General features: G+C 56.0%; 2 protein-coding genes across 2 annotated transcripts; both read right to left on the reverse strand.

The window, feature by feature from the left end:
- Positions 1–4504: 4504 nt before the first annotated feature.
- On the reverse strand, positions 4505–8077 carry KRT36 (keratin 36). Its single transcript, XM_030295611.1, has 7 exons — positions 7619–8077; positions 6838–6920; positions 6418–6574; positions 5723–5884; positions 5486–5611; positions 5088–5308; positions 4505–4700 (listed from the first exon to the last, which is right to left on the reverse strand). The coding sequence occupies exons 1-7, from the start codon at positions 8075–8077 to the stop codon at positions 4505–4507; spliced, it is 1404 nt and encodes a 467-aa protein (XP_030151471.1).
- A 10023-nt stretch (positions 8078–18100) lies between these two features.
- KRT13 (keratin 13) lies at positions 18101–22405 on the reverse strand. The gene is made up of 8 exons (XM_030295805.2): positions 21923–22405; positions 20398–20480; positions 20066–20222; positions 19729–19890; positions 19515–19640; positions 19199–19419; positions 18517–18542; positions 18101–18171 (listed from the first exon to the last, which is right to left on the reverse strand). The coding sequence occupies exons 1-8, from the start codon at positions 22403–22405 to the stop codon at positions 18101–18103; spliced, it is 1329 nt and encodes a 442-aa protein (XP_030151665.1).
- Positions 22406–22752: the final 347 nt, after the last annotated feature.

Consider the following 22752-nt stretch of genomic DNA (forward strand, 5'->3'; position numbering starts at 1 on the left):
TCTCGTGAGTCACCATGCCCTTCCCACACCCAGGAGCCTGGTGTGACCAGCACCCGCCCAGCACAGTTCCAGGGCCAGTTGGCTGCCTCACCTTCTCCTCCCTGGAAATCCATGCCTCAGTGCAAAGGACGCGGCTGAGCTAAGAGCCTGGATGAGCCTCCTCTGGTGTTCGGATCTCCCATCCATGTGAGCACAGGGCTCCACCCCAGCCCTGCTAAGCCTCCTGTGCTCTGGGCTCAAGGGCCGCCCTGGATCCACAGGGCCCAGAGAAGCCACAGCAACAAAGGCCTGGGAAGCCCCATGCTGTTTATACCTGTGACCCCTGGGGGGGGGGGGGTCACATGGGTTCCTAGAAAGGGCTCCACACCTGTGCTGCCCGGAACGGGTTTGCCTCCCCGACACAGCCCTGTTAAAGGCAAGGCTGATGGCACTTAGTACCTGCCAGGCCCCATGCTGAGCTCTCTCCAAGCATTCTCTCATTCATTGCTCACAACAGTCTCATGAGATTGGCATCGCCAGTATCCCCCATTTAGTAGATGAGTAAACTGAGACTTGGAATGTTTCAGAAGCCTACCCCACTCCAGCCCAGCTTTGCCCTCCTGACTCTGAACGCCCATGGCAGTGACTGGTGGTTGATCTGCTGGCCCTCCCTTCACTGATACCCTCCAATTGTCTTGTGTTTGAGCCGTGTCTTCCCAGGGAGACTGTTTTGGGGACAAAGACAGACCTCCTACTTCTTTTGAAATCTCTATAGTTCAAGCATGGAGCTAGGCTCCCAGATGTCTCAGAATGAAAGAATAAATGAAAGGAAGAATGAATGAATGAATGAATGAGTGAATGAATGCTTGGCCCATGGTAAGTTGTGCTAAGTGAGAAAGAAAGGAAAGGATTTTGAGAGAAAAGGAACATTTAAAAAGGGGGCAGGGAGGATAAGGAAGGGAGGGGGAAAAAAGTGGGTAGGGAGCTGGGAGGGGAAAAAACACTTCCAAAGTCAGACTTACTATCCTTACTGTTATAGATGAGGAAACTGAGGCTCAGAGATTGGGCAGCTCTGTGTAGGGGAGCAGCACTGCCCAGACTAACACTAACAAAGTGTTCTCTGGGCCAAAAGCCATTCTGCCAAAGGGAGACAGGCCCATAAGCCTATTCTGTGGCTAAAAATTCTTGATAAGTTTTTTTAGATACTTTATAAGACATGTAAGTAATATTTTTAAAGCTATGAAGTAGCCTCTAAATCATTCTGCTCTATTTCCATTCTTCCTCAGCATTCTTTTTACTAAAATGAAATAATGACCTAGAACGCCTTATCAGCAAGAACCAATCTTGTTAGTAAGTATCCTAATTTACTTTTCCGACAGGACCTGTGCACCCCGCCAAGGTAGGGTCTGTGCTATCCCCAGAACATGCCGTGGGTGCACTTGGCCATACTTTAAAATACCTTTGCCCTCCTCCTTCCTGCTCTGCCCATCCTTCAAAGCTTCCAATAATTCCAAATCTCCCCTAAACCCCCAGCTCTCAATGACCTCTCCCCATCCTGAGAACCCGAGAGCCTGCCCCACACCCACACCCGCCATGCCTGGTGCTGCATGGAGCGCAGGCGGCTGTCTCCCCAGCTGGACCATCAGCTTCTTGAGGACTGGAGGGCCCGTGACCCACCGTTTGATCCAGCGGCTTCCCCCGCACCCCCTCTTCTCCCTGGATATTCCCCTGCATTAGCACTTTTTTCATGCATGAGGTGTTGGTTGATTGATTGGAGCATGAGAAAGATAGCCAGATAGCAGCTCTGCAAGTATAAACAAGATGAGAACCACCTTGAAATAAAGGATTATGTTCACTCTGGAGGAATTTGATAAAATGTAAATGTGTGATATCATCTCTCCCTTGGTGTCAAAAAAGAGCAATGACATAGGAGTCAAAAGGCCTGCAAGGGTGTCCTGTCTGCCCTTTACTGTGCCAGTGCCGGTCCCCAGCAGTGCTGAGCAAAAGTGCTGAGTTCTGGTTTCCACAGCAGTTAGTGATTTAAACTGGAACCCAGTTAAGTGTGGGTGTGAGGTCGAGGATAGGAGGGGTTCCTTAACCAGTGCAGATACTCTGAAATTTCTTTTCTTTTTTTAATTTTTTTAATGTTTATTAATTTTGGAGAGAGAGAGAAAGAGACAGAGCCCAAGCGGGGGAGGAGCAGAGAGAGAGGGAGACACAGAATACGAAGTAGGCTCCAGGCTCTGAGCTGTCAGCACCGAGCCCAACGCAGGGCTTGAACCCATCAACTCGAGATAATGACCTGAGTCGAAGTCCGACGCTTAATGGGTGTTATCAGTCAGGTTTCTCCAGAGAAACAGAACCAATAGGATGGAAAGAAAAAAAAAAAAATATATATATATATATATATATATGTGGACTCACATAGTTGTGGAGAGGCTTGCAAATCTGAGATCCGTAGGACAGGCTGGCAGCTGGAAACTCAGCAGGATCTCTGTGTTACACTCTTGGACTGAGCCACCCAGGCGCCCTGATGCTCTGAAATGTCATAAACAGCTAGACAACGCTACATAAAGAAAGTGCCTACAGGGGCACCTGGGTGGCTCAGTCAGTTAAGCGACTGACTCTTTTTTTTTTTTAATGTTTAATTTTGAGAGAGAGAGAGAGAGAGAGAGAGAGAGCGTGAGCAGGGGAGGGGCAGAGAGAGACAGAGACACAGAATCCGAAGCAGGCCCCAGGCTCTGAGCTGTCAGCACAAAGCCCAACACGGGGCTCGAATTCACCAATCGTGAGATCATGACCTGAGCCAAAGTCGGACGCTTAACCGACTGAGCCCCCCAGGTGCCCCAGTGACTGACTCTTGATTTCCGCTCAGGTCATGATCATGTGGTTGTGGGATTGAGCCCGCGTTAGACCCCTCACTGAGGGTGGAGACTGCTTGGGATTCTGTCTCTCCCTCTCTCTCTCTCTCTCTCTCTCTCTGTCCCTCACCCACTCGTGTTCTCTCTCTCTCTCTCTCTCAAAATAAACAAACTTTACAAAAAGAAGAAAAGAAAGCACCTACAGCCACACAGGGCAGTCTGAGTGCCTGAGACAAGGCTGTGAGTGCACCCCATAAGCTGTAGAGGGCGCACATAAAGGGGACACGCTGTACGACAGAGTGAGGCGCTGACAGTGTGATTATTTGCCAGGATACACGACCCGGTGTGGTCTGTCTGCCTGCAATAGCAGGGCAGCTCGAGCAGTGGCCAGAACAGAGGGCTCAGTCCACCTCCTGCTCCCTGGCCGTCTCCACACACCAGCAAGCAGGGCTGAGATGTGCTCTGTGCACACCCTGCGGCCTACAGAGCCTCAGGCCAGAGCAGGAGCATGGAGTACCGGGGGAAGCGGGGCCTGACCAGTAGGTAGCAATGATTCCGGTTGGGTGGAGGTGGGGAGACACACTACGCGCTGGGAAGAGGACCAGAGTCAGAATCAGAATAGCTGGACAATGGCCTCTTCTCTGCCACTCACTGCTGTGTGGCCTAAGGAAAGTCACTGTCCACTCTGGGCCTGTCTTCTCAACTAAAGAATAAATCAGGGGGGCAAAGAAGACATGGGGCCCTCAGACTTCTCACAGGCCATGCGTCTCTGACCAGAGTGGTGTCCAGGGCCCGGCACCGTTAGGCTGGATGCCCAGAAGGGCAGAGCTCAGCCTGTAGACTTTGGGGCACTCTGACCTCTGCCCCACAGAGAGGTTCCCTCCCGCCTGCTCCGTGTTTCACCCCCCACACTTCACTGTCCCTGTTGCCCTTCATTCAGCCCTGTATCCAGGTCTGGGGACAGAGGGTCACCTGGCCCTCCTGCCTTCATCTTCCAGCTCCCCTCCCCGAAGTGGTCTGCCCAGGCTGGCTGGCTGCCGTTTGCCTCTCCCTGGTTGGTCCCTCTCCCAAACTGGCACCAGTGTTAGGCCTGAGGGTGGGCCAAAAGGTCAGTGGAAGCTGGACTAAGGAGGAGAAGCTAAAGGGAAGGACAGGGAGCCACCAGATCCAGGCAGGGTGACCAAGGAGGGCTGGCTTGGGAGCCTTTGCAGGGCCACCAGGTGGGTACCCATGGGCAGGGCTGAAGCTGTGGGTAATGGCTGTGCCTGTCTGGATTGGGCGGGTGTCTGTTTTCATGAGCCAGGGCATGAGGTATCCCCGTTATTAAATATCTTTAATCACCCTGTCACTTCCTACCACTCAGACCCAGAGAAGACAGACGTGAAACCAAAGCCCACAACTTTACTGTGACCCTTGACCAAACATCCCCACCAACTAACCTCATAAGAATAGACAGAGTCACGTTTGCAATGCCAAGAGAACACACTTTATTGGGTAGAATTCCAGGGGAACCTAGTTTTGCATAAAAGCAGTTAAGTCCAGAAACACAATATAAGAAGTCATTTTGGTAGAAAAAAAATCTGCTGAGCGGGGAGCCCCTCTAGGGAATGGAGGGGGGGTCATTTAGAGCCAGGAGCCACAGGGGTGTCCCTCCGGGGGGCTGGCTACAGTGGGCAGGGCTGCAGGTGCTCCCTGGAGGAGACGACCTTCCCGTCTCTGATCTCCTCGGTGATGGTGCGGATCTGGGTGCTGACCTGGGGAGCCGGGCCGCAGGGCACAGCCGGAGCACAGGGCACAGTCGAGACGTAAGGTACCCTAACGGAAGGCTTGCATTCCGTGGCACAAGGGTGGGCAGGCAGCCTGAGGAAATGAAATCATATCAGAGTGCATTTGGCATCGGGGCATGGGACTGAGATTCATGTTAAGCGAATTTAGGGGATAGAGTACAGGTTTAGGATGACAACAACTGATGGCTTCGGTGCCTCTGAAACCCCCCAAGGGCTGCAGGGGGGAAGACGAGGAACTCCCAGCTAAGCACCATGGTGGGAAGGCACTGTGGGGGGGGGGGGGGGGTTGCGGCTTGTGCCCCTGTGATGACCAAGCTGGGACAAGAAGGGATCTCAAGGGAGAGGTTTTGGATCAATCGCTGTCACCCACTGCAGACTGACACCCTCTCTGAGGCACTGAGGGCTGGGCCCCGGGAGCCCTGTCCCCACACCTGGCTCTCTGGGGCTCACAGCCACTCACTTGCAGTCTTCGCCCTCCAGCAGGCGGCGGTAGGTGGCGATCTCCGACTCCAGCCGGGCCTTGACGTCCAGCAGCACCTGGTACTCCTGGTTCTGCCGCTCCAGGTCACAGCGGATCTCTGCCAACTGGGCCTCCACGTTGCTGATCAGGCACTGCATCTGGGCCAGCTGGGAGCTGTAGCGTGCCTCGGTCTCCGCCAGGGTGGATTCCAGGGAGTTCCTCTGGGAGGGGAAAGAGGAAGAGCCGCCAGTGGAAGGGAGTCCCAACCAGAGACCCCGTAGCCCTGGGTATGTGCATATGCTGTGTGATCACGCCCCATCATAAGCCCGCATGCTGAGGCTGGGGGGTCAGGGCTTTGCCAGGAGCTGTGGCCAGTGACTGGGGCAGAAGCCACCCACCATGCTGTGCTGGGCCTGCAGCTCGATCTCCAGGGCATTGACCGTGCGTCTCAGCTCGATGATCTCCGTCTGGCAACACTGCAGCTGCTCCGAGCTGGACATCACCTGCTGGTTCAGCTCCTCGGTCTGAGGGCCCAGAGCATGGTCAGACCAAGTGAAGCTACTTTAAAGGGGAACCCCCTGCCCCGGGAGCTGGTGCCCGCCCCTGCCGCCCCAGCCCAGCGGCCCCAGCCCCACCTGGGTGTTGAACCAGGCCTCCACGTCTCGATGGTTATTCTCCACCAGGGCCTCATACTGGCATCTCATATCATCCAGAATCTTGTTGAGATCCACTGGGGGGGCGGCATCCACCTCCACGTTCAGTCGGTCCCCGAGTTGGCAACGGAGTGTGTTGACTTCCTGCAGAGGGGAGGCAGGATGGCACACGGTTGGGAAAAGGGTGCCGGATTGAGGGTTCCAGTGGCTGGGTTCAAACCCTCCTCCCGCAGGTGCCGGCTGGGTAACGTTAGCATATCAACTTCTCTGAGCCTCGGTCGCCTCACGGGCATACACCTGCCTCCTCTGGGGATTTGGGAGGGTAGGGTGACATGAGGCAAACGTCAGGCAAATAGAATAAATGTTATCAGGCGCTAGCATCCAGAGGGAGATCTCGTGTCATGGGCAGGAGTGTGGGATCTGTGTGACCTTAGGCACGTGACTGAACCCCTCCGTGCCTCGTTTTTCTCATCCGTAAAATGGGATCATTGTGAGGACGAAATGAAGCGAGAACAAAATGCAAAGTGTTTCCAACAGCTCCGGGCACACAGTGTGATGTCAACAAATGTCAGCTGGAGCTCCTGGGGGGGTAGCTGTCACAGTTGTTAGCCCCAAGGGTCACCGGGGGCTCCCTGCCGGGTGGGAAACTCCGGAAAGTCGCATGACACGAGCCTCACCTCCTCGTGGTTCTTCTTGAGGCACAGCAGCTCCTCCTTCAGGGACTCCACCTGGGCCTCCAGGTCGGCCTTGCACAGGGTCAGCTCGTCCAGGATCCTGCGCAGGCCGTTGGTGTCGGCCTCCACCAGCTGCCGCATGGACAGCTCCGTCTCATACCTGCACACACACACACAACCCTGCTGGGTCTGCAGCGAAGGAGCCACGCACAGGCAGGGTCCCCCGCCCTCCGTCAGCTGCGGTGGCTGATTTGGGGTCAGCAGCACGCTGGGCCTTTCCTTTGACCCGGAAGGGATCCAGGGCCTGTGCCGTATTCCCGCTTACGGTTCGGTCTGGCCTCACTCCCACCTCCCCAGCTCCCAAGGCCGGGGGGCAGAGGCGAAGGAAGGCACAACGGACCTTCCCCGAAGAGGCCCACTCACTTGGTCCGGAAGTCGTCGGCAGCCAGCTTGGCGTTGTCAATCTGCAGGACTAGCCTGGCGTTCTCAGCCTTGGTCAGCAGGATCTGGGGAACAAGAGGCGTCCCGGGAGCTAGGAAAGGCCCAGCTCACAGAGGGCATGCTTCTAAGTACCACCGGCACCTTCAGCACGCCCAGCCCTGAGTCCTGAGCCCTGAGCCCAGACATGGAAGGAGCATCAGTCCCAGGAAGGGCATCACTAGAAGTAGACCCCAGAATGGCACGGTGGGAGGCCTCAGGCTGAGGTGCAAAGGTCCAAGCCAACCCGGATTCAGATTCTGCATCTCACACTCACAGGCTGTGCGATCTCGGGCAAGTTTGATGAACATCCCGGATACTTAACTTCTGCCTCTGTTAAATGGGCCCAGTAACACCCATCTCTCCAAGGTGAGGAACAAGTAATCTAACAGATGGGAAAGCATCAGGCGCTGTGCCTGCATCTGGTAGAGGCTGGGTACATGTTATTGCCCTTCCTATAGCTAAGACAGCCAGGGGAGGAGAGGGATGGCTGGCATAGATGCACTTAGCAAGAGACTCACAGAGAGGTCTGGGTCCCCCCGCCCACCCCAGAAAACCAGAAACCCCAGAGAAAATCTTGCCCTGAACAGAGAATTCCCTAAGAGGTCCTAAGAATTCTCATCTGTCTGTAGTCCCTTGGAATGAGACAGGATCCTCCCCCCCCCCAACCACCACCCCACTCCCAGCCAGGGCTGGGGATGCTGGGGAGGGGCCAGGTCCCCATTACCTTCTGCTGGAGGTCCTCGATGGTCTTGAAATACGACTGGTAGTCCGGGCAGATGTACGGGATCTGAGACTCATACCACTCCCGGATCCTGGTCTCCAGCTCCGCGTTCTCCCGCTCCAGCTGGCGCACCTTCTCCAGGTAGTTGGCCAGGCGGTCGTTCAGGAACTGCATGGTCTCCTTCTCGTTGCCATTGAAGGCGCCTTCGCAGAACCAGCCCCCGCTCCCAGCAAAGCCAGAGGGGTAGCAGCCAGCGGCCAGGTAGGAGCCGGGCAAGCAGCTCCCGAGGCTGGAGAGGCCCAGTCTGATGGAGGAGGCAGACCCCACAGCACCAGCAAGACTGGGGACCCTGCAGGAGCCCACAGAGCGGACGGAGGACACCCGAGAGATGCCGCCTGCCGTGCCACACAGGCCCTTGACAGACCCAGAGGAGAAGACCGGGGAGCAGACCTGGGTGGCCATGATCCTAGCAGAGGCAGGTCACAGTGAAGCAAGGAGCTCAGGTTCTAGACTCTCAAGGCCTCTCTGGGATGTTTATATACAGTCTCCATGGGGTGTTGGCGTGTTTCTCTTGGGAAAGCCTATTCCTATTCCAGAAAGCTAATCTCATCAGAATGTGATTTTTTTGCTACCCATCCAGAATTTCTTAGCTTGTAAAAAATTAAAAAAAAAAAATTTGAATTTTGTTTGCTAAGTCAGGACTCTCGTGTGTTGTCATTTCCTGTCAGAATATGAATTTTATTGCGTCTTCAAAGTCTTTGCACCAGATCCCATAAATCGGGAGTGGCCTCACAAATGACATTTGGTTCCTGCTGTCTCTGCATGCCTTCCCCAGAGCAGCCCAGTCTGTCCGCTCGTCACCCCCTGTCCACTTCCCCGGCCTCACAGGTGCTCCCCTGCGCCTGGGCCCCTGGGACGGCTAAAAGGGAAGGACAATTCCCGGAGCTGCTGTGTTCAGGACCCGTAGTCACTTCATTTACACCACACAACAATCCTGGGAGGCGGCCGGTCCTGTCTCCATGGCACCGATGGTGACATGGCAGCGAGTGACAGAGCTTGGAACGGAGACCAGGTCTCCCAGACCCCAAATCCTGTACTCCTGTGTTCCCGCTGCTTCTCTCACGCAACCAAGGTCAAGTGCAGGCACCCAGAATCTGGGACCCAGAGACCTAGGTCCAAATGATGGCTCTGCGGATAATGGGTCCTGTGATGTGAGCACATGACTGTGGTGTACTTCAGTGTCCTCATCAGGACAGTGCAGGTCATCAGCCTGCCCTGCCTGCTTCCCACAGATACGAGAAGAGTCGAGAACAGAGGTAAGGGTATTTTGAAAACCCCTGTGCGCTCTAGAAACACTGCTTACACAGGACAGTCTTTGATGATGGTTTGTGGCTGTGGCCGGCAAAGGATCGCGCGTGTGAGCCCTCCAAGGGGCTGCCCTGGAAGGCAGTGTCCTTTGTGACCCGCAGGTCTCTGAACCTGGGAGAGTAGAATCAGGACCCTGGGCAGCCTCCACCGTCCCCCTAGGCCCTGAGAGACGGCTCAGTGCAGATGACAGGAGATGGTCAATGCAGACGCGTTGGACAGGGAAGGAAAAAATGAGAATAAACCAAGCACCGCCAGATAATTAAGCAAGCTGGGAGGAGCACCTGAGAATTTAACCACCAAAAGTAAACTCCGTCTGCCGCCTCACAAAGTGGGATTTCCCAAGGCTCAGGCGACCCGCTCCCTCTTCTCCCACACAGACTTGGTTTGCAAGACTGGCGTTTATGGAAGCATTTATGTGATACTGAAGTTGTAATTTAGCAACCTCTTAAAACGCTTTATAAGCTTCTCTCTGAAATTACTCAGGAGGGTTGGCTGTGATGCCCATGCCTCACCCACTTCGGCAGACACCACGACAGGATGCCTGACAGCGCCGCCCCCCCACCCCCCGCACCGGGAGCGGAAAGGAGGACATTAGGCCCCCAGAGCTCTGGATGCCACAGAACCAGGTCCTCACAGCGGCCCCGTCTTCCATCAGAGCCTAGGATGGGGCTGTCCCTGGGGTTTCTCAACCTCAGCACTGACATCGTAGACTACATAATTCCTTATGGGCGGGGAGGCTTCCGGTACATCGTAAAATGTCAGCAGCGTCCCTGGACTCTATCACCAGATGCCAGTAGCAACCCCCTCCCCCAGTTGTGGCAATCCGAGATGTCCCCAGACACTGCCAAATATCCCCTGGGAGGCCAACCCCCCCCCCCCCAGTTGACAACCACTGACCATCAGGACAGGGGCTCTGACCAGACCTCCCATAAATGCCCTCCTCTGATTTCTAGGACAACTCACGCAGAGTCTGGCTGTCACTGTGGGGCCCACTCAGGCAAGTCCCTAAAGCACCCACGCTTCAACTTACCTTATGTGGGACACAGCGTGCTCTTCCAAGGGCAGCCCTTCCGAGGCCTGGCACGGCTCTTCTCCGGGGCCTCTGGCTGCCAGGCATCTGAAGTTTCTGGGTTTTTTCACCCCTCCGCTGAACGATCCGTATCTGAAGATGATTCCAGGTCTCCTTCAGGGCAACCGAGTGGGCAGGTGTCTGATGCTCTGTTCCCATCGCTCCCAGCCTGCGCATCAGGGTGGCCGCCAAGGGCCAGAGTCCAGGCAGGTGTCTCTCCCAGGCTATGAGGAGAGGCACGTACCTCTCCTGAAGCGGGTGACAAGCAGATCAGAGAAGGGCTTTTGGTCGCACTTGGTCCTCTGCCTTTCTCCATGTTGCAAACTGCGAGGCCACCCCTCGGAGGGAAGTGTGGAGGGGGCTTCACGGGAGGAATTGCTCTGCTCTCTTCCACCTAGAAGCCGGGGCCGTGACAGGACGGAAGTGAGGCCCATGCGGAACAGATGCCCTGCCTGCATCAGGGAAGAGAGCCCAGGACTCACAGAGCCACTCGTCTCCCAACACAGCCCCAGGGATCTGCCCACCCCACTCCCCATGGCGCCCCAGCCTTAGAGAAAATCCCCCCTGTTCGGCATCAAGTAAACCAGGAGTGCCCATTCATCAGGTTTTATTTCAAAATAGAGTCCATTTCAAGACCATTCTTTCTAACATTCATCTAAAGGAGCGCCTGGGTGGCTCAGTCGGTTAAGCGTCTGACTCTTGGTTTCAGCTCAGGTCATGATCTCGCGGTTCATGAGCTCAAGCCCTATATTGGGCTCTGCATTGATGGTGTGGAGCCTGCTTGGTATTCTCTCTCTCCTTCTCTCTGCCCTTCCCCTGCTCCTGCTCTCTTGCTTTCTCTCTCTCTCCTCAAAATAAATAAATAAACTTTACAAAAATAAATAAATAAATACAATACAATACAATACAATACACTGGGCTAAGGGTCAGGGGCCTGGACTCCAAGCCAAGCTCTGCCCCAAACTTCCCAAGTGACCCCCGTCCATTCCAGGCCCCAGAGCCCCAACCTGAACAGGAAGTGCCCAGACAAGGCAAGCTTGAGGCCCTCTTCCATCTCAGACATTATAGGATTTGAGGCCTAGGCATTTCCTGTGGAGGGGGCCAGGAGTCACCTGCACGTGTCCGTGACTCATTCACCACCCCCCAACAGCCACCATCCTGCTTCTTTGCCACTAGCCTGGAGAATAAAAGAATGGAGAGGAGTTACAGAGATTCCAGCTTATGACATGATTGAGTTTTCTTGTTGTTTTTTTGTTTTTGTTTTTGCAAACCCTCTTGGACCTCAGGCCACCCTTTGCTTCCACGCCTCCACCAGAGCAAAGGCATGGGCTTCCTCGGGGCCTGCCCTGGTAGGCAGAGGCCACACGAACCCACCTCCTGGCGCTGTTCCCCAGAAGCCCCCATTTGGAGGTACAGAGTCACCGGGATGTTGAGCCAGCACCCCAGCACGTCCAGGCTGAAATGACATCTCTGGCCAACTGAGCCAGGGACACGGCTTTGCCAAAGAAGGGGCTCAGAGGGTCTCAGGCTGGCCCACAGGGGCCTGGGGCCTGAACTCAGGCAGACCTGGGTAGTTGAAGCTACTCAGCCACTCTGAGCCTCAGTTTTTCCAGGAGGAACCACAGTCACAGGATTGTGAGAAGTAAACATGCTTGATGAACAGGAACTGGTGTCACAGATTTGAGAGATCAAAACTGTTCTCAGAACCCATATAGCCTAAGCTCCAGCCAAATGTTGTATCCAGGGCCTCAAATCACTCACCCTGGTTTCATGGGATGCAGACCAGCTGTGCAAGAAAGACAGCTGATCAAAGAGCAGCAGGAGCCCCCTAGACCAGGACGCTCTGGCCTCTGACGAGAAGCTAGCACCTTCCAAAAGCTACCCCCACTTCCTGCCAGCACCGGTGCTGGCTTTAGAGCTACAGAGCTGACAGGATGCTCTCTGCCCACCATGGCCCCAGCTTCAGGGTCAAGGGGAGGAGGGGAGGTGCTGCTGTAGGAACATAAAATGTCCTGGCTTTTCCCAAGCCCACCTTGGAAGGCCACCAAGTTCAAAATCAACCACTGGGTTTGTGGATCCTTTTTTGGTTGAAGAAGAAGAAGAAGAAGAAGAAGAAGAAGAAGAAGAAGGGGTATCTGTTCTCAAATGAGCTTCCATCTGAAAGCCAAGGTTCTCCGTGGGCAAAGACCCAAGAAATCAAGCATGAGTCTGCTGCCCAGCTGATCATTCCCTTTAACATAGAAGGGACTGGGAACGGCCTGTCTCAGTGGGCCCGAGGAGGAAAGCAGGGTCCCTCTTTTCCTGCTTCTCGGGGCTGGTGCTATAGTTGAAGCCAGCCTCCACCATCACATGGAGCCCCAAAGGCATTGGAGGAAGCAGACCATGGACCATGGGGCAGCCAGGTCTCCACAAAAGGGCACAAAAGAAAAAAGGTCACTCAAGAAATACAATCTCTCTCTCTCTCTCTCTCTCTCTCTCTTGGCTTAGGCTTGAGCTTCCTGGTTTTCCTGGTACCTGTTTGATCTTTGACACCCATACACACGGGTCCTGCAGAATTTCTCACTCTAAGAGGCACCTAGGACATGCTGATCCCAAGTCTTCACCTTTTTAGACCCCACCCAGCACCCACCCACCCAGAAACGGGGACACCCACACTGACCTCCGTTTCTTCCCCCCCACACAACTGCTTTTTCAATTTACTCAAGCGGCAAAGCACCCGGGATTCCCGGCCCCTCCCTGAAATTTCTGTGCCAAATAACCACATCAAAACCCCAGGCCAACTCTGCTGCCCAGCTGTGAGATTCTAGTACAGACGTGCAGTAACAGGTACACGAAGTTGACGGAAGCATTATGGGAGGGGGGGAATCTTTCAATTAAGACATTTTGAGCCACCAATTCGATTTATCCAAAGAATCAGAGAAAGGTCGCGCCTCTTTTAGTCTTGACTGGAAGAGACTCAGAGCTGTTCCCAGACCTGCTAAGGGCAGGACTGCCAGATTTTATTAGCAAACAAAACTGCATACAATATTGGGACATACTTGTACTTGAAATCATTCACTGTCTGTCTGTGGTTCCACATTAACTGGGCAAGGCTGCCATCCGGCCCTAGCCAGGCTCAGGACAGTCTGGACACACACTGATTGAACAAGGGGGGGGGGTTGTCTCTCCCCACTCCCTGGCTGCCCCTCCATAGGACCGGGAGCCCATGCCTTGGGACCTCAGGAGAGCTGACGAGTAGGCCACGGTTCCGGGAAGTGGCTCCTCCTGAGGACCCAGGCCTCCACCGGGCTCCCGGGGACAGGGCTTCCCAGCATGCTGCTCTTTGTACGGCCCTGAATCCCCACTGGGCCTGAGCCCCACCCAGATCAGGACTTGACACCCCCACCTCACCAGCTCCAGAACTCCCTCAGAACTCTCATTCCCCCCAAAACACAAAGGTACTTTCTCTCCCCCGCGGGTGTCATTCGGCAATCGCCTGGGGCTTCTGGATTCTGCTCCAAACTACCCTTGCGTTGGGGGAGGCCCAGAGAGCCACCCCGACCCCAGTCCGCGGCCATACCTCTCCGGTTCTCTCTCACCAGGCTCTGTTCCTGCATCCCAGGACCCACTTCCCTCACCTACAGCCAGCTCTTCCTTCCTGCACAGCTGCGTCGGCTGACAGCTCCCATCTGGAAGAGTCCAGGGCCTCCTGCTCGGATCCACTCAGCCCCTAACTCCCCCCGCCCAGCTTTTATGGAAAATTCCAGAGCTGTCACTGCTTTCCCTCAAGTGCCTGGAGAACCTGTGGTTTGTGGGAGACGCGGAGCCAGGCCCAGTGGGAGAAAGAAGCGGTACCTCAGCCTCCCGCGTCCACCGGATTCAGGTACCACTTAACTGAACTACAAAGCAAATTTCCCAAACACCCTGTTTAATTGAGTTCCATCGTCCGCATTTACAGGGCCCGGTGTGCACTCGGTCTCAGTACTTCCTACTGACGACGGCGTGTCTGCAAAGCACTGTGGGCTCCAGATTGTAATTAACTCGGCTTTATACTGTGGATTCCGCTTGCAAACTAGGCTGAGATCCTTGGTTGAAAGAAGCCACAGAGTCATCACGGCCGTTCATAAAAATGGGCCAGAAGAGTGAATACCAGCTCTTGGCCAACTCCCCCGCCCCCCTCCCCACCCGGAACCGGAGCCTGTGTGGGTCTGAGGACCCACCCAGCAACCTGATCCTTCCCAAACTCTGCAGAATGGAGTCTGATGTGTGCTCGGCTCGTGCTGGACCCCCCAGAGGAGCTGCTCAAAGGCGTGCCACTCGCATACCCTGCCCCACTCCAGCCACTAAGCCCCAGGAACACCATCCAATAGGAGGCAGGTCCCCAGGCAGCCCCGAGATGCACGCTGACCCAGGCAGGGAGAGAGGAAGGGCCCCAGAGGCTGATGCGGGAAAGCCGGAACAGCGCATCATCACACGCCATTGACCACAGCCTTCGCGTGACATCCCTCCCTTCTCTTCCCTCAAGCTCCCCTTAGGAGGGACCGTGAGCCTCCCCTTCCCAGAAAGCCCCAGGCACCTTCATCTCACACTCTGAGTCTTTTGTGGACCCTCAAAGGTTACCAACCAAAACAGAAAGACAACAGGCACCCGAGGAGTCTCGGGGCTCAGCCGTGCCCCGTTCACCAGGGCGCCCAGCTGCCCAACACGAGGCCGGGGACTGGCCAAGGCCTGGTGTGGACACCGGACCCAGGTAGGATCAGGTCTAGGGCTCTGTCCCTCTGCCCTGGGTCCCAGCAGGTGGCCGAGAGGAACTGATCTGCTTTCTGGGGTGAGCCTGCCCCCTGCAGGGCCCAGACAGGACCCGCACCCCCATCAGGGAGGGCAGAAGTTGACTGCCCCGTCCACGGGGCGGAGCCTGAAAGAGAGGGAGGCACCTTTGCCGAGGGTGAGGAGGAAGAGGGCACAGAGGCAGCACAGAAATTAGCCAACTTTGTGCAGCACCTACCGTATGGAGGTGCTTGCCTCGGGAGCCTGACTAGCTCTGAGGCACGGGACGCCACAGGAGCGTCGCATGGTTGACGCCTCTATCCCCTAAGCATTGGGGCTTAGACGAGAGCCTCGTTTCTTTCCCTAGAGGCCCGGAACCGAACGCTTGACTTTGACAAAAGGCCAACCACAGTCTCGGAAAGCACATTGGAACATGGATGCCAGCTCTCTCGATAGGCAGGTCACTTCAGCAGCCTGGGCCTCAGTCTTTAGACGTGTAAAATGGGCACAATGGTGCCGACGCATGGGATTGTGACAAAAATGAAATAATGCAAAGGAGCTCCGTAAAGAGTCAGGCGCTAGACACACTGTCGCTTTCCCCTTTGTTTTTACCCCGTCTGATTTGGCACCTCTGGAATTCACATGTGATTAGCCACACGCTCGTGACCGAAGACCTGGGAAGCAGGGGTGTGGGTCTGGGGTGGGCGTGTGCACCTAGCGAACTGGGGGAGGGAAATACCAACCCTGCAGGCCTCCCTCAAAGCTGCCCTCCCTCAAATGGCCGCCCCCTACAGATGACAGGGGGAAAAACTGAGTCCTGGATGGAAAGGGCGGATTCCCAGCCTGCACACCACACTACCGAGGTGACCGCCTTCTCCCGGTTCAGGAAGGCTCCGGGGTTGGCTTTGACGGCCCCTCCTGGGCTTCCCTCTCTGGCTTCCCTGGGACTCCCGACAGGGCCACAGAGGCCCTTGTGTGAGTCCGGCTTTGATGGCCTCCCTGACGCCTGGGTGAAAGGGTCCCCGACCAGAGCCCCCACCAGGCCCAGGGTCCAGCTCATTTCGTGGCTCCACGTGGACGACACGGACCTCGGCATGTGAGCTAGAATTAAGTCCAGCCCGTTCTGCAGTGGTGGGGGGAGAGGGGAGGAATCTGGAATGCTCTGGCTTAGTCAGCCGGGTGGGCCGCATGTGAGTGATGTTTGTAGGACTAAGCCAGCCACCTGGGCCCACAGCAGTGCCCCAGCGGTAGGTAGGCTGGTCCAGGGAGAGAAAGGCAGCCCCACCCTCCCAAGCACGTGGTCAACACCGGGCTAGGCAGGCGCAGACACACATACCTGAATGCACCCCACACTGTCCGGGTGCCACAGGGGAGGGGGTGTGCATCTCAGTCTGAACGGTGAATAAAAACCCGGTAGTCTCAGGACACGCGGGTGGCTCAGTTTAGTTAAGTGTCTGACGTCGGCTCAGGTCACGATCTCGCAGTTTGCGGGGTCGAGCCCCACAGAGGGCTCTCTGCTGTCGGCATGGAGCCTGCTTCGGATCGTCTGCCTCCCCCCCTTCCGCTCTCTCTCTGCCCCTCCTCCGCTGCAAAAATAAATAAACGCGGAAAAGAAACACCTGGTAGTTTCCAATAACACAAATGTGGGGGCGCAGAGGGAAAGCGAGGAGGAAGGTCACCTCAGACTGAGGTCACTCATTGAACAAGGGCCCAAGGCTCCCGGTCACATGGCTGGGTCACCAAGACGGGTTTGCAATAACAGGACCTCAAGGTGTGAGAGGGGGCGATTGTAGAATTCAGGGCCAGAGACAGGCAGGAAGAGGCCAGACAGTAGCGGCCTCTGCCAGGGAGGAGTCCAGGTTTTCTTCAGTGGCCAGGGGAGCCACGGAAGCATCACTAGGCCAGGAGGAAGACTTCCCATTCCCAGGAATCATCCCCAGTTGAGTGTGGAGCAAGGACGCAGGGGAAGCTCAAACTGGAGGCAGGGAGGCCAGGGAGGCCGGCTGTGAGGACATCACAAGCTACCAGCATCCACAGGATGGACTTGGGAGGGCAGTCAGGGAGAGAGCAGGCCAAGGTGACTCCTGGGCTCCTGACTTGGGCCTCCGGAGCCTCTGGGATGGGGGACCAGGATGGCACAGATCTGGGAGCATGAAGGGTGCTCCTTCGGACAGTGGTTTAGAGGAGGCAGAGGGCACGAGGGTCTGGACTAGAGGAGAGGGGCTTCACTGGAGTGCCATCAGAACGTATTGGCAATCGTGACCATGGACATGTCCCAGATGAGCCAAGGGGAGGGTTGAAAGGATAAAGAGAAGTATGCTCATGCCAGAATCCAGAGGACCAGACTCCACGTAAGGAGCGTGCCCAGCAAGAGGAGGCTGCAAATCAGAGCTGTGACATGGAGAGAGGTGGGGACACGGGTGCAGAGGGGAATTGGGGAGGAAAGTCAGCTCAGATTCAGGTCACCCATTGAGTCATGTGGCCAATTCATTGAGCGGGTTGGCATGGCAGGACCTTGGAGTGGGTAGAGGGGAACTGCAGGTCCGGATGTCCATCATCTTAAAAGGAAGGTACTTGAAGAAAGGGGGGAGGCAGCAGGTTGGGCTTGAGGTAACTGTCCTGGGTCTCCTCCCCAAACCAGCCCCAGTGTCTCCTGCCCCCTCTGTTTCTCTGCAAGGGAGCACTGGCCCTCGAAGCCCTCCCCAGAGCCCTCTGGACCTCTTTCCCGAATCTCCCCATCCCCTGACTCTATTAGTGTCCCGTTGCCACCTTCTAGCCTATAGGGTGTTGAACTGGCTCACGTGGCCTCACGTGTCTCCAGTTTGTTGCATTTGTCCGTGTTTGCTGAGCACCGTGGCCCATGAGCCACCCATTTCCCCCGTGTCTGTGCCCTGATGGTTGGCCCAGGTGCCTCGTGTCCTGCCCAGCTGGGAGCTGCCTGGGCCAGGCCTTGTTGGGGTAAGCCACTTGGCCCAACAGTATGCGCCCACCTGTCACCCCAAATCAGGGCCTCGGCAGGTCCTGCCCTCAGAAATCAGGCCAGAGTCAAAAATACATATGCAGAAAGGCAGGAAACTTTATTGAATCGTCTTTTCTTTTTAGCAGAGAAGCTGAGAAATCAGAGTAACCAGATAAGGGAGAAGGGGAGGTGCCCAGGGAGAGAAGCGCAGAGCGCCTGCCCTCGGGAGAGCCCCGGGGGGCCGGTGTCCTGAGCGTCCTGCGGTCCCTCCCTCTCTCCTGCAGGGACCCGTCATCTCTCTCCTCTGGGTGCTGAAGACAGAGGGAGAGGAGGCCAGGTGGATTTAAGGCTTACGGGTGTCGGAAATGCGGCGACTGGGAGGGGAGGCAGTGGTGCCAGTGACGCTGGTGCTTCCTGAGAAACAGAGGGGGCAAGAGACACTCAGGCTGGAGAAGACCCACCTCAGCAGGTCAGGGCCCCCCAGGAGGGCCCCAAGCCCCCTCACTGGTCAGGCTGGGCGTTAGCTGATAGGGATTCTCATGTTATTGTCCCCCAAGGTGGGGAAGCCTCCAAAGCCTCCCAGTGGCTCCATGGGGCAGAGCCAGCTATTCTGAAAAGAAACAGACGAGCAAATGACCACGTCCACCATAACCCCCTCCCTCCGTCCACTGGGGAGTCTGGCACTGCCTCCACCCACCCACCCCCCCCAGGGCAGCGAGCAGGAGCCGACTCGCCTCTCCCACCGGGTTGTTTCCTTACCTCCTGAGGAGGGTAAGCCAGCCATCCTGGGAGAGAGAAGAGGAGCGGCGTGAGCACAAATCACCCAAGGACAGCTGCTCGCTCATCTGCCCTTGGATCGAGCGACTCAGATCACTGAGAGGCCCCCAAGCTGGGCTTCCTTACCAACTGTGCCCCAGCCCAAGGGCCACCACAGGTAACTGGCAGGCCTATGGGACCTCAGGAGGACATAGTACCGGCCCCAAATCCGGGACATCTGCCAGATCTTTTGTCCTCCCTCTGGTTCCTTCGAAACCTACACCCTACTCCCGCTGAGGCCCACAAGGGACAGCCTGGTCCCTGCAAATGGTCTGAAGGCAGTGAAATCGCCATTTTTATCGCTTTGTTTAGCCGACCTGAACCCAAGGCAATATTCTTCCGATATGAGCCGTTCTGTCCATGGCCCCTATTCCTGCCAGTCTAATCCAAAGGCCCAAATTGGAAAGCTTAAAGGTATTGACCCTGCAGGCCACTGAGGAAATCCCCCCGCAGTCTGATTCAAGAAAACAGGAAGCCCTGGTCCTGGATCCCCATCCAGTCAGTTTAAGCTCAGAAGGTCCCCTTCCATATGGAACATGAGGACCTGATCCTTAAAGCCTTGCCTGTTCGAATGTCCAAGGGTCCTGTGGTCACTTTCCCAAGAGAGAGGCTTGAGAGGGCCTACCTGGCGTCCTGGCCCTCCAGAAGGCTGCGGTAGGTGGCGATCTCCTGCTCCAGCCGCGTCTTGATGTCCAGCAGCATCTTGTACTCCTGGTTCTGGCACTCCATCTCGCTGCGGAGCTCGCTCAGCTGGGCCTCGATGCCGCCGATGAGCCCCTGGATCTGCTGCAGCTGCGTGGCATAGCGGCACTCCATCTCCGCCAGCGAGCTCTCCAGCCCGGCTTTCTGGGGGGGAGGGGGTAACAGAGAAGTGAGAAGGGGAGCCAGGCCAGGCAGAGGCCTAGAGGTGCTGGCTGCTGGGCAGGAGGCAGCAGGTGTACCATGCTGAGCTGGGACTGCAGCTCAATCTCCAGGCCCTGGAGGGTGCGTCTGAGCTCTGTGATCTCTGTCTTGCTGGTCTGGATCATGGCGGTGCTAGAAGACACCTCCTTGTTCAGCTCTGCACTCTGAAATCCGAGCAGGAAGAAGGTTACGGAGGAGCCCCGTGGAAGGCCCTGGAATCCCTGGGCGCCACAGGGTGAGAGGGCCGGGTACCTTGCTGTGGAACCATTCCTCGGCGTCCCGGCGGTTCTTCTCGGCCATGGCCTCGTACTGTTCCCTCATCTCGGCCAGCACGCGGGTCAGGTCCACGCCCGGGGCCGCGTCCATCTCCACGTTGACCTGGCCGGCCAGCTGGCTGCTGAACTCCTTCATCTCCTGTAGGGATGGAAGAGGGAGGTGTGTGAAGCTCCTGACCTCCCTCTCCTCGGCTCTGAGTGCTACCAACGTGTTCTAGGAAACACCTCCAGGTCCCACCACGGAGGGCTAAGTCTGGCTGCTGCCCTTTCTCAGTGGAGGCCCTTGAGCCATGGCAGCCCCTGCCGGCCCTCACCTCCTCGTGGTTCTTCTTCAGGAAGGCCAGCTCCTCGTTCAGGCTCTCGATCTGCATCTCCAGGTCGGTCTTGGTCAGGGTCAGCTCGTCCAGCACCCTGCGCAGGCCGTTGATGTCGGCCTCCACGCTCTGGCGCAGGGCCAGCTCGTTCTCATACCTAAACGATTTTTTTTTTTTTAATATAAAAAGCAACACAGAAGTTAGACACTCCCCTAATTCTGTACTGGACTCTGCTACTTCTCCAAGACCTTCACCCCTGGGATGCTCCGATCTCACTGTTCAGATGAGCATTTGTGTCAAATAAAAGACAGTTTGGAAAAGCCAAGACTCACTTGAGCCTAAAGTCGTCCGCAGCCAGCCTGGCATTGTCAATCTCCAGAACGACCCGGTTGTTGTCGATGGTGGCCGCCAGGATCTGCAAAATACAGGAGGTAATCACCGGAGGGTCCACGAGTTTGGGGAGGAGGAAGAGACAGCGTGGGCAGGACTGTCGTCATCATCTGACTGTCTCCGTACTGTCCCCGCGAGCCAGAATAAGGCACTTCTCTCCTCTTCTTGTACAGGGAGGGGTGGGGCAAGTCCTTCCACTTGCCCAGTCACTCTGGCATTCTACGCCTGGTCATGGTGGGGAAGATAGGGATGCACATTTCAGGGAATGACCCTGCCGAGAACATCTCTGGTTCATCATGTCTCAATGGCCCCAGACTAGCAAGCCCGCCATTGTGAGAGCAGGTGACCTTAAGGTCAGGAGGGGGTCAGCCTGGTTCCAGACAGCTCACAGTAACTTCGTTGGAGCTGGCCTCCGGGCTGAGCAGAGGAGAGATCTAACAAATACTGCCAACCGTTTGAATTTCTTGTCTAAACTTCCATATTCTGAAGCAGGCCGCTAGAGGAGAGGGTGGGGGTGGGTTAAATGGGGGACAGGCATTAAGGAGGGCACTTTTCCAGGTGAGCACTGGGTGTCATATGTAAGAGATGAATCACTGGGTTCTACTCCTGAAGCCAAGACTACACTGTATGTTAACTAACTTGAATTTAAATTAAAAAAGCAAATTCCACCGCACCTCGCTGGGACATAGCCCAGGCAGGTGGATTTGTGTTCTAGCAAGCTGGGTCCCAGCGTGATGGACAGTCCTCGATGAAGGAATCTCAGTTTAATGCTGGCTGAGCCTCTTCTCCATCTTTCCCACCTGGCCGTAGCTAATTGAGTGTAACAGTTTAAATGGGGCCCTTACAACATCAACCAGTATTCCAAGACCAGTGAATGAACACGTATCCCTCTCTCTGAGGATTGGAGTCATTCTTAGCGGCTTTTAAAACTGTCATGGTTGGGGCGCCTGGGGGGCTCAGTCTGTTGAGCGTCTGGCTTCGGCTCAGGTCATGAGCTCATGGTTTGTGAGTTCGAGCCCCGCCTCAGGCTCTGTGCTGACAGCTCAGAGCCTGGAGCCTGTTTCGGATTCTGTGTCTCCCTCTCTCTCTGCTCCTCCCCCGCTCTCTCTCTCCCTCGAAAATAAATAAACATTAAAAAAAATTTTTTTAAAAACTGTCATGGTTTCCAAACAACTCAGTGGGTTAGAATTATAGGGATCCAGTCACTAATAACAAAGCAGTAAATGTTGACAGTAAAAAGTGGTAAAAATGTTGACATGAGTGGTAATAACAGTAAAAATGGATAGTAGGAGAAAACGCGTTTGGGGAGCAGTGGCCTAAGGAAGGTTATCAGGAATAGAGACACTTGCTGGTAAAAGACTAGAATTTTCCCCTGCAGGGGGGGTGAGGGTTCTACCATACTGCATTTCCTGGCCTTTGCGGCTCTGGCCTGCACAGAAGAACCCTTGCCAACATCCAAGGACTCACCTTGTCCCGCAGGTCCTCTATGGTCTTGTAGTAGTGGCTGTAGTCCCGCTCCGGGCTGCTGGGGCTCTGCTTCTGGTACCAGTCCCGGATCTTCACCTCCAGGTCGCCGTTGGCCTCCTCCAGGGCGCGCACCTTGTCCAGGTAGGAGGCCAGCCGGTCGTTGAGGTTCTGCATGGTGAGCTTCTCGTTGCCGGAGAGGAGGCCGCCATCGCCGCCACCGAAGTCACCAAAGCCAGCGCCAAAACCCCCACCAAAGCCACCTCCAAGGCCACCTCCAAAGCCCCCTCCGAAGCTTCCACCAAAACCACTACCAGCCCCTGCACCGAAGCCGCAGCTCATGCCGCCCCCGTAGCCCCCAGCTGATCCCCCAGAGACAAAGCGTGATGAGCAGGTAGAGATACTGCGGCCTCCTCCCAGCTGGCAAGAGCCACCCCCGAATCCACCTCCATAGCTGGCGGAGGAGCTCTGTATGCGGCAGCTCATGGTGAGAGCAAGATGGGGAGCAGGTGAGGACAGCAGCTGGGCTTGGCCTGGGCCGAAGACGGTGGCTCTTCCCTGGAGTGGGGGCCTTTTATACCGCCTTCTACGAGGTTGGACAATTGCCCCATCTTCTCTCCTCCCTTCCCCACCCTCTGACTGGTGCCAACTGTACTGTTTCCCACAAGCCAGTTACCTCTGCTCTCCAAGGTGGGTTGTGCCTTTGGGGGTGGCTTTAAGCCTTAACAAAAGGGATGATTCAGAGGGAACGGTGTTCTGCCCGAGACTACCCTTTTGACAGCTGAATTCAACTTCACCTCTGTACTGTGGGAGCTCCCTCCACGGGCTCTCAG

The sequence above is a fragment of the Lynx canadensis genome, chromosome E1, assembly GCF_007474595.2.
Source record: "Lynx canadensis isolate LIC74 chromosome E1, mLynCan4.pri.v2, whole genome shotgun sequence".
NCBI classification, from domain to species: Eukaryota; Metazoa; Chordata; class Mammalia; order Carnivora; family Felidae; genus Lynx; species Lynx canadensis.

What these genes read in the sequence shown, in the direction of transcription:
- KRT36 (XM_030295611.1), bottom strand. Translation starts at nt 8,077, where the DNA reads ATGGCCACCCAGGTCTGCTCCCCGGTCTTCTCCTCTGGGTCTGTCAAG. An exon ending in GCCGACGACTTCCGGACCAA is followed by an intron (nt 6,575 to 6,837) that starts GTGAGTGGGCCT and finishes GTGTGTGTGCAG; the next exon opens with GTATGAGACGGAGCTGTCCA. An exon ending in TGCAGGCCCAGCACAGCATG is followed by an intron (nt 5,309 to 5,485) that starts GTGGGTGGCTTC and finishes TTCCCCTCCCAG; the next exon opens with AGGAACTCCCTGGAATCCAC.
- KRT13 (XM_030295805.2), bottom strand. Translation starts at nt 22,405, where the DNA reads ATGAGCTGCCGCATACAGAGCTCCTCCGCCAGCTATGGAGGTGGATTC. An exon ending in TGAAGAAGAACCACGAGGAG is followed by an intron (nt 19,891 to 20,065) that starts GTGAGGGCCGGC and finishes CCATCCCTACAG; the next exon opens with GAGATGAAGGAGTTCAGCAG. An exon ending in AGGAATGGTTCCACAGCAAG is followed by an intron (nt 19,641 to 19,728) that starts GTACCCGGCCCT and finishes CTCGGATTTCAG; the next exon opens with AGTGCAGAGCTGAACAAGGA.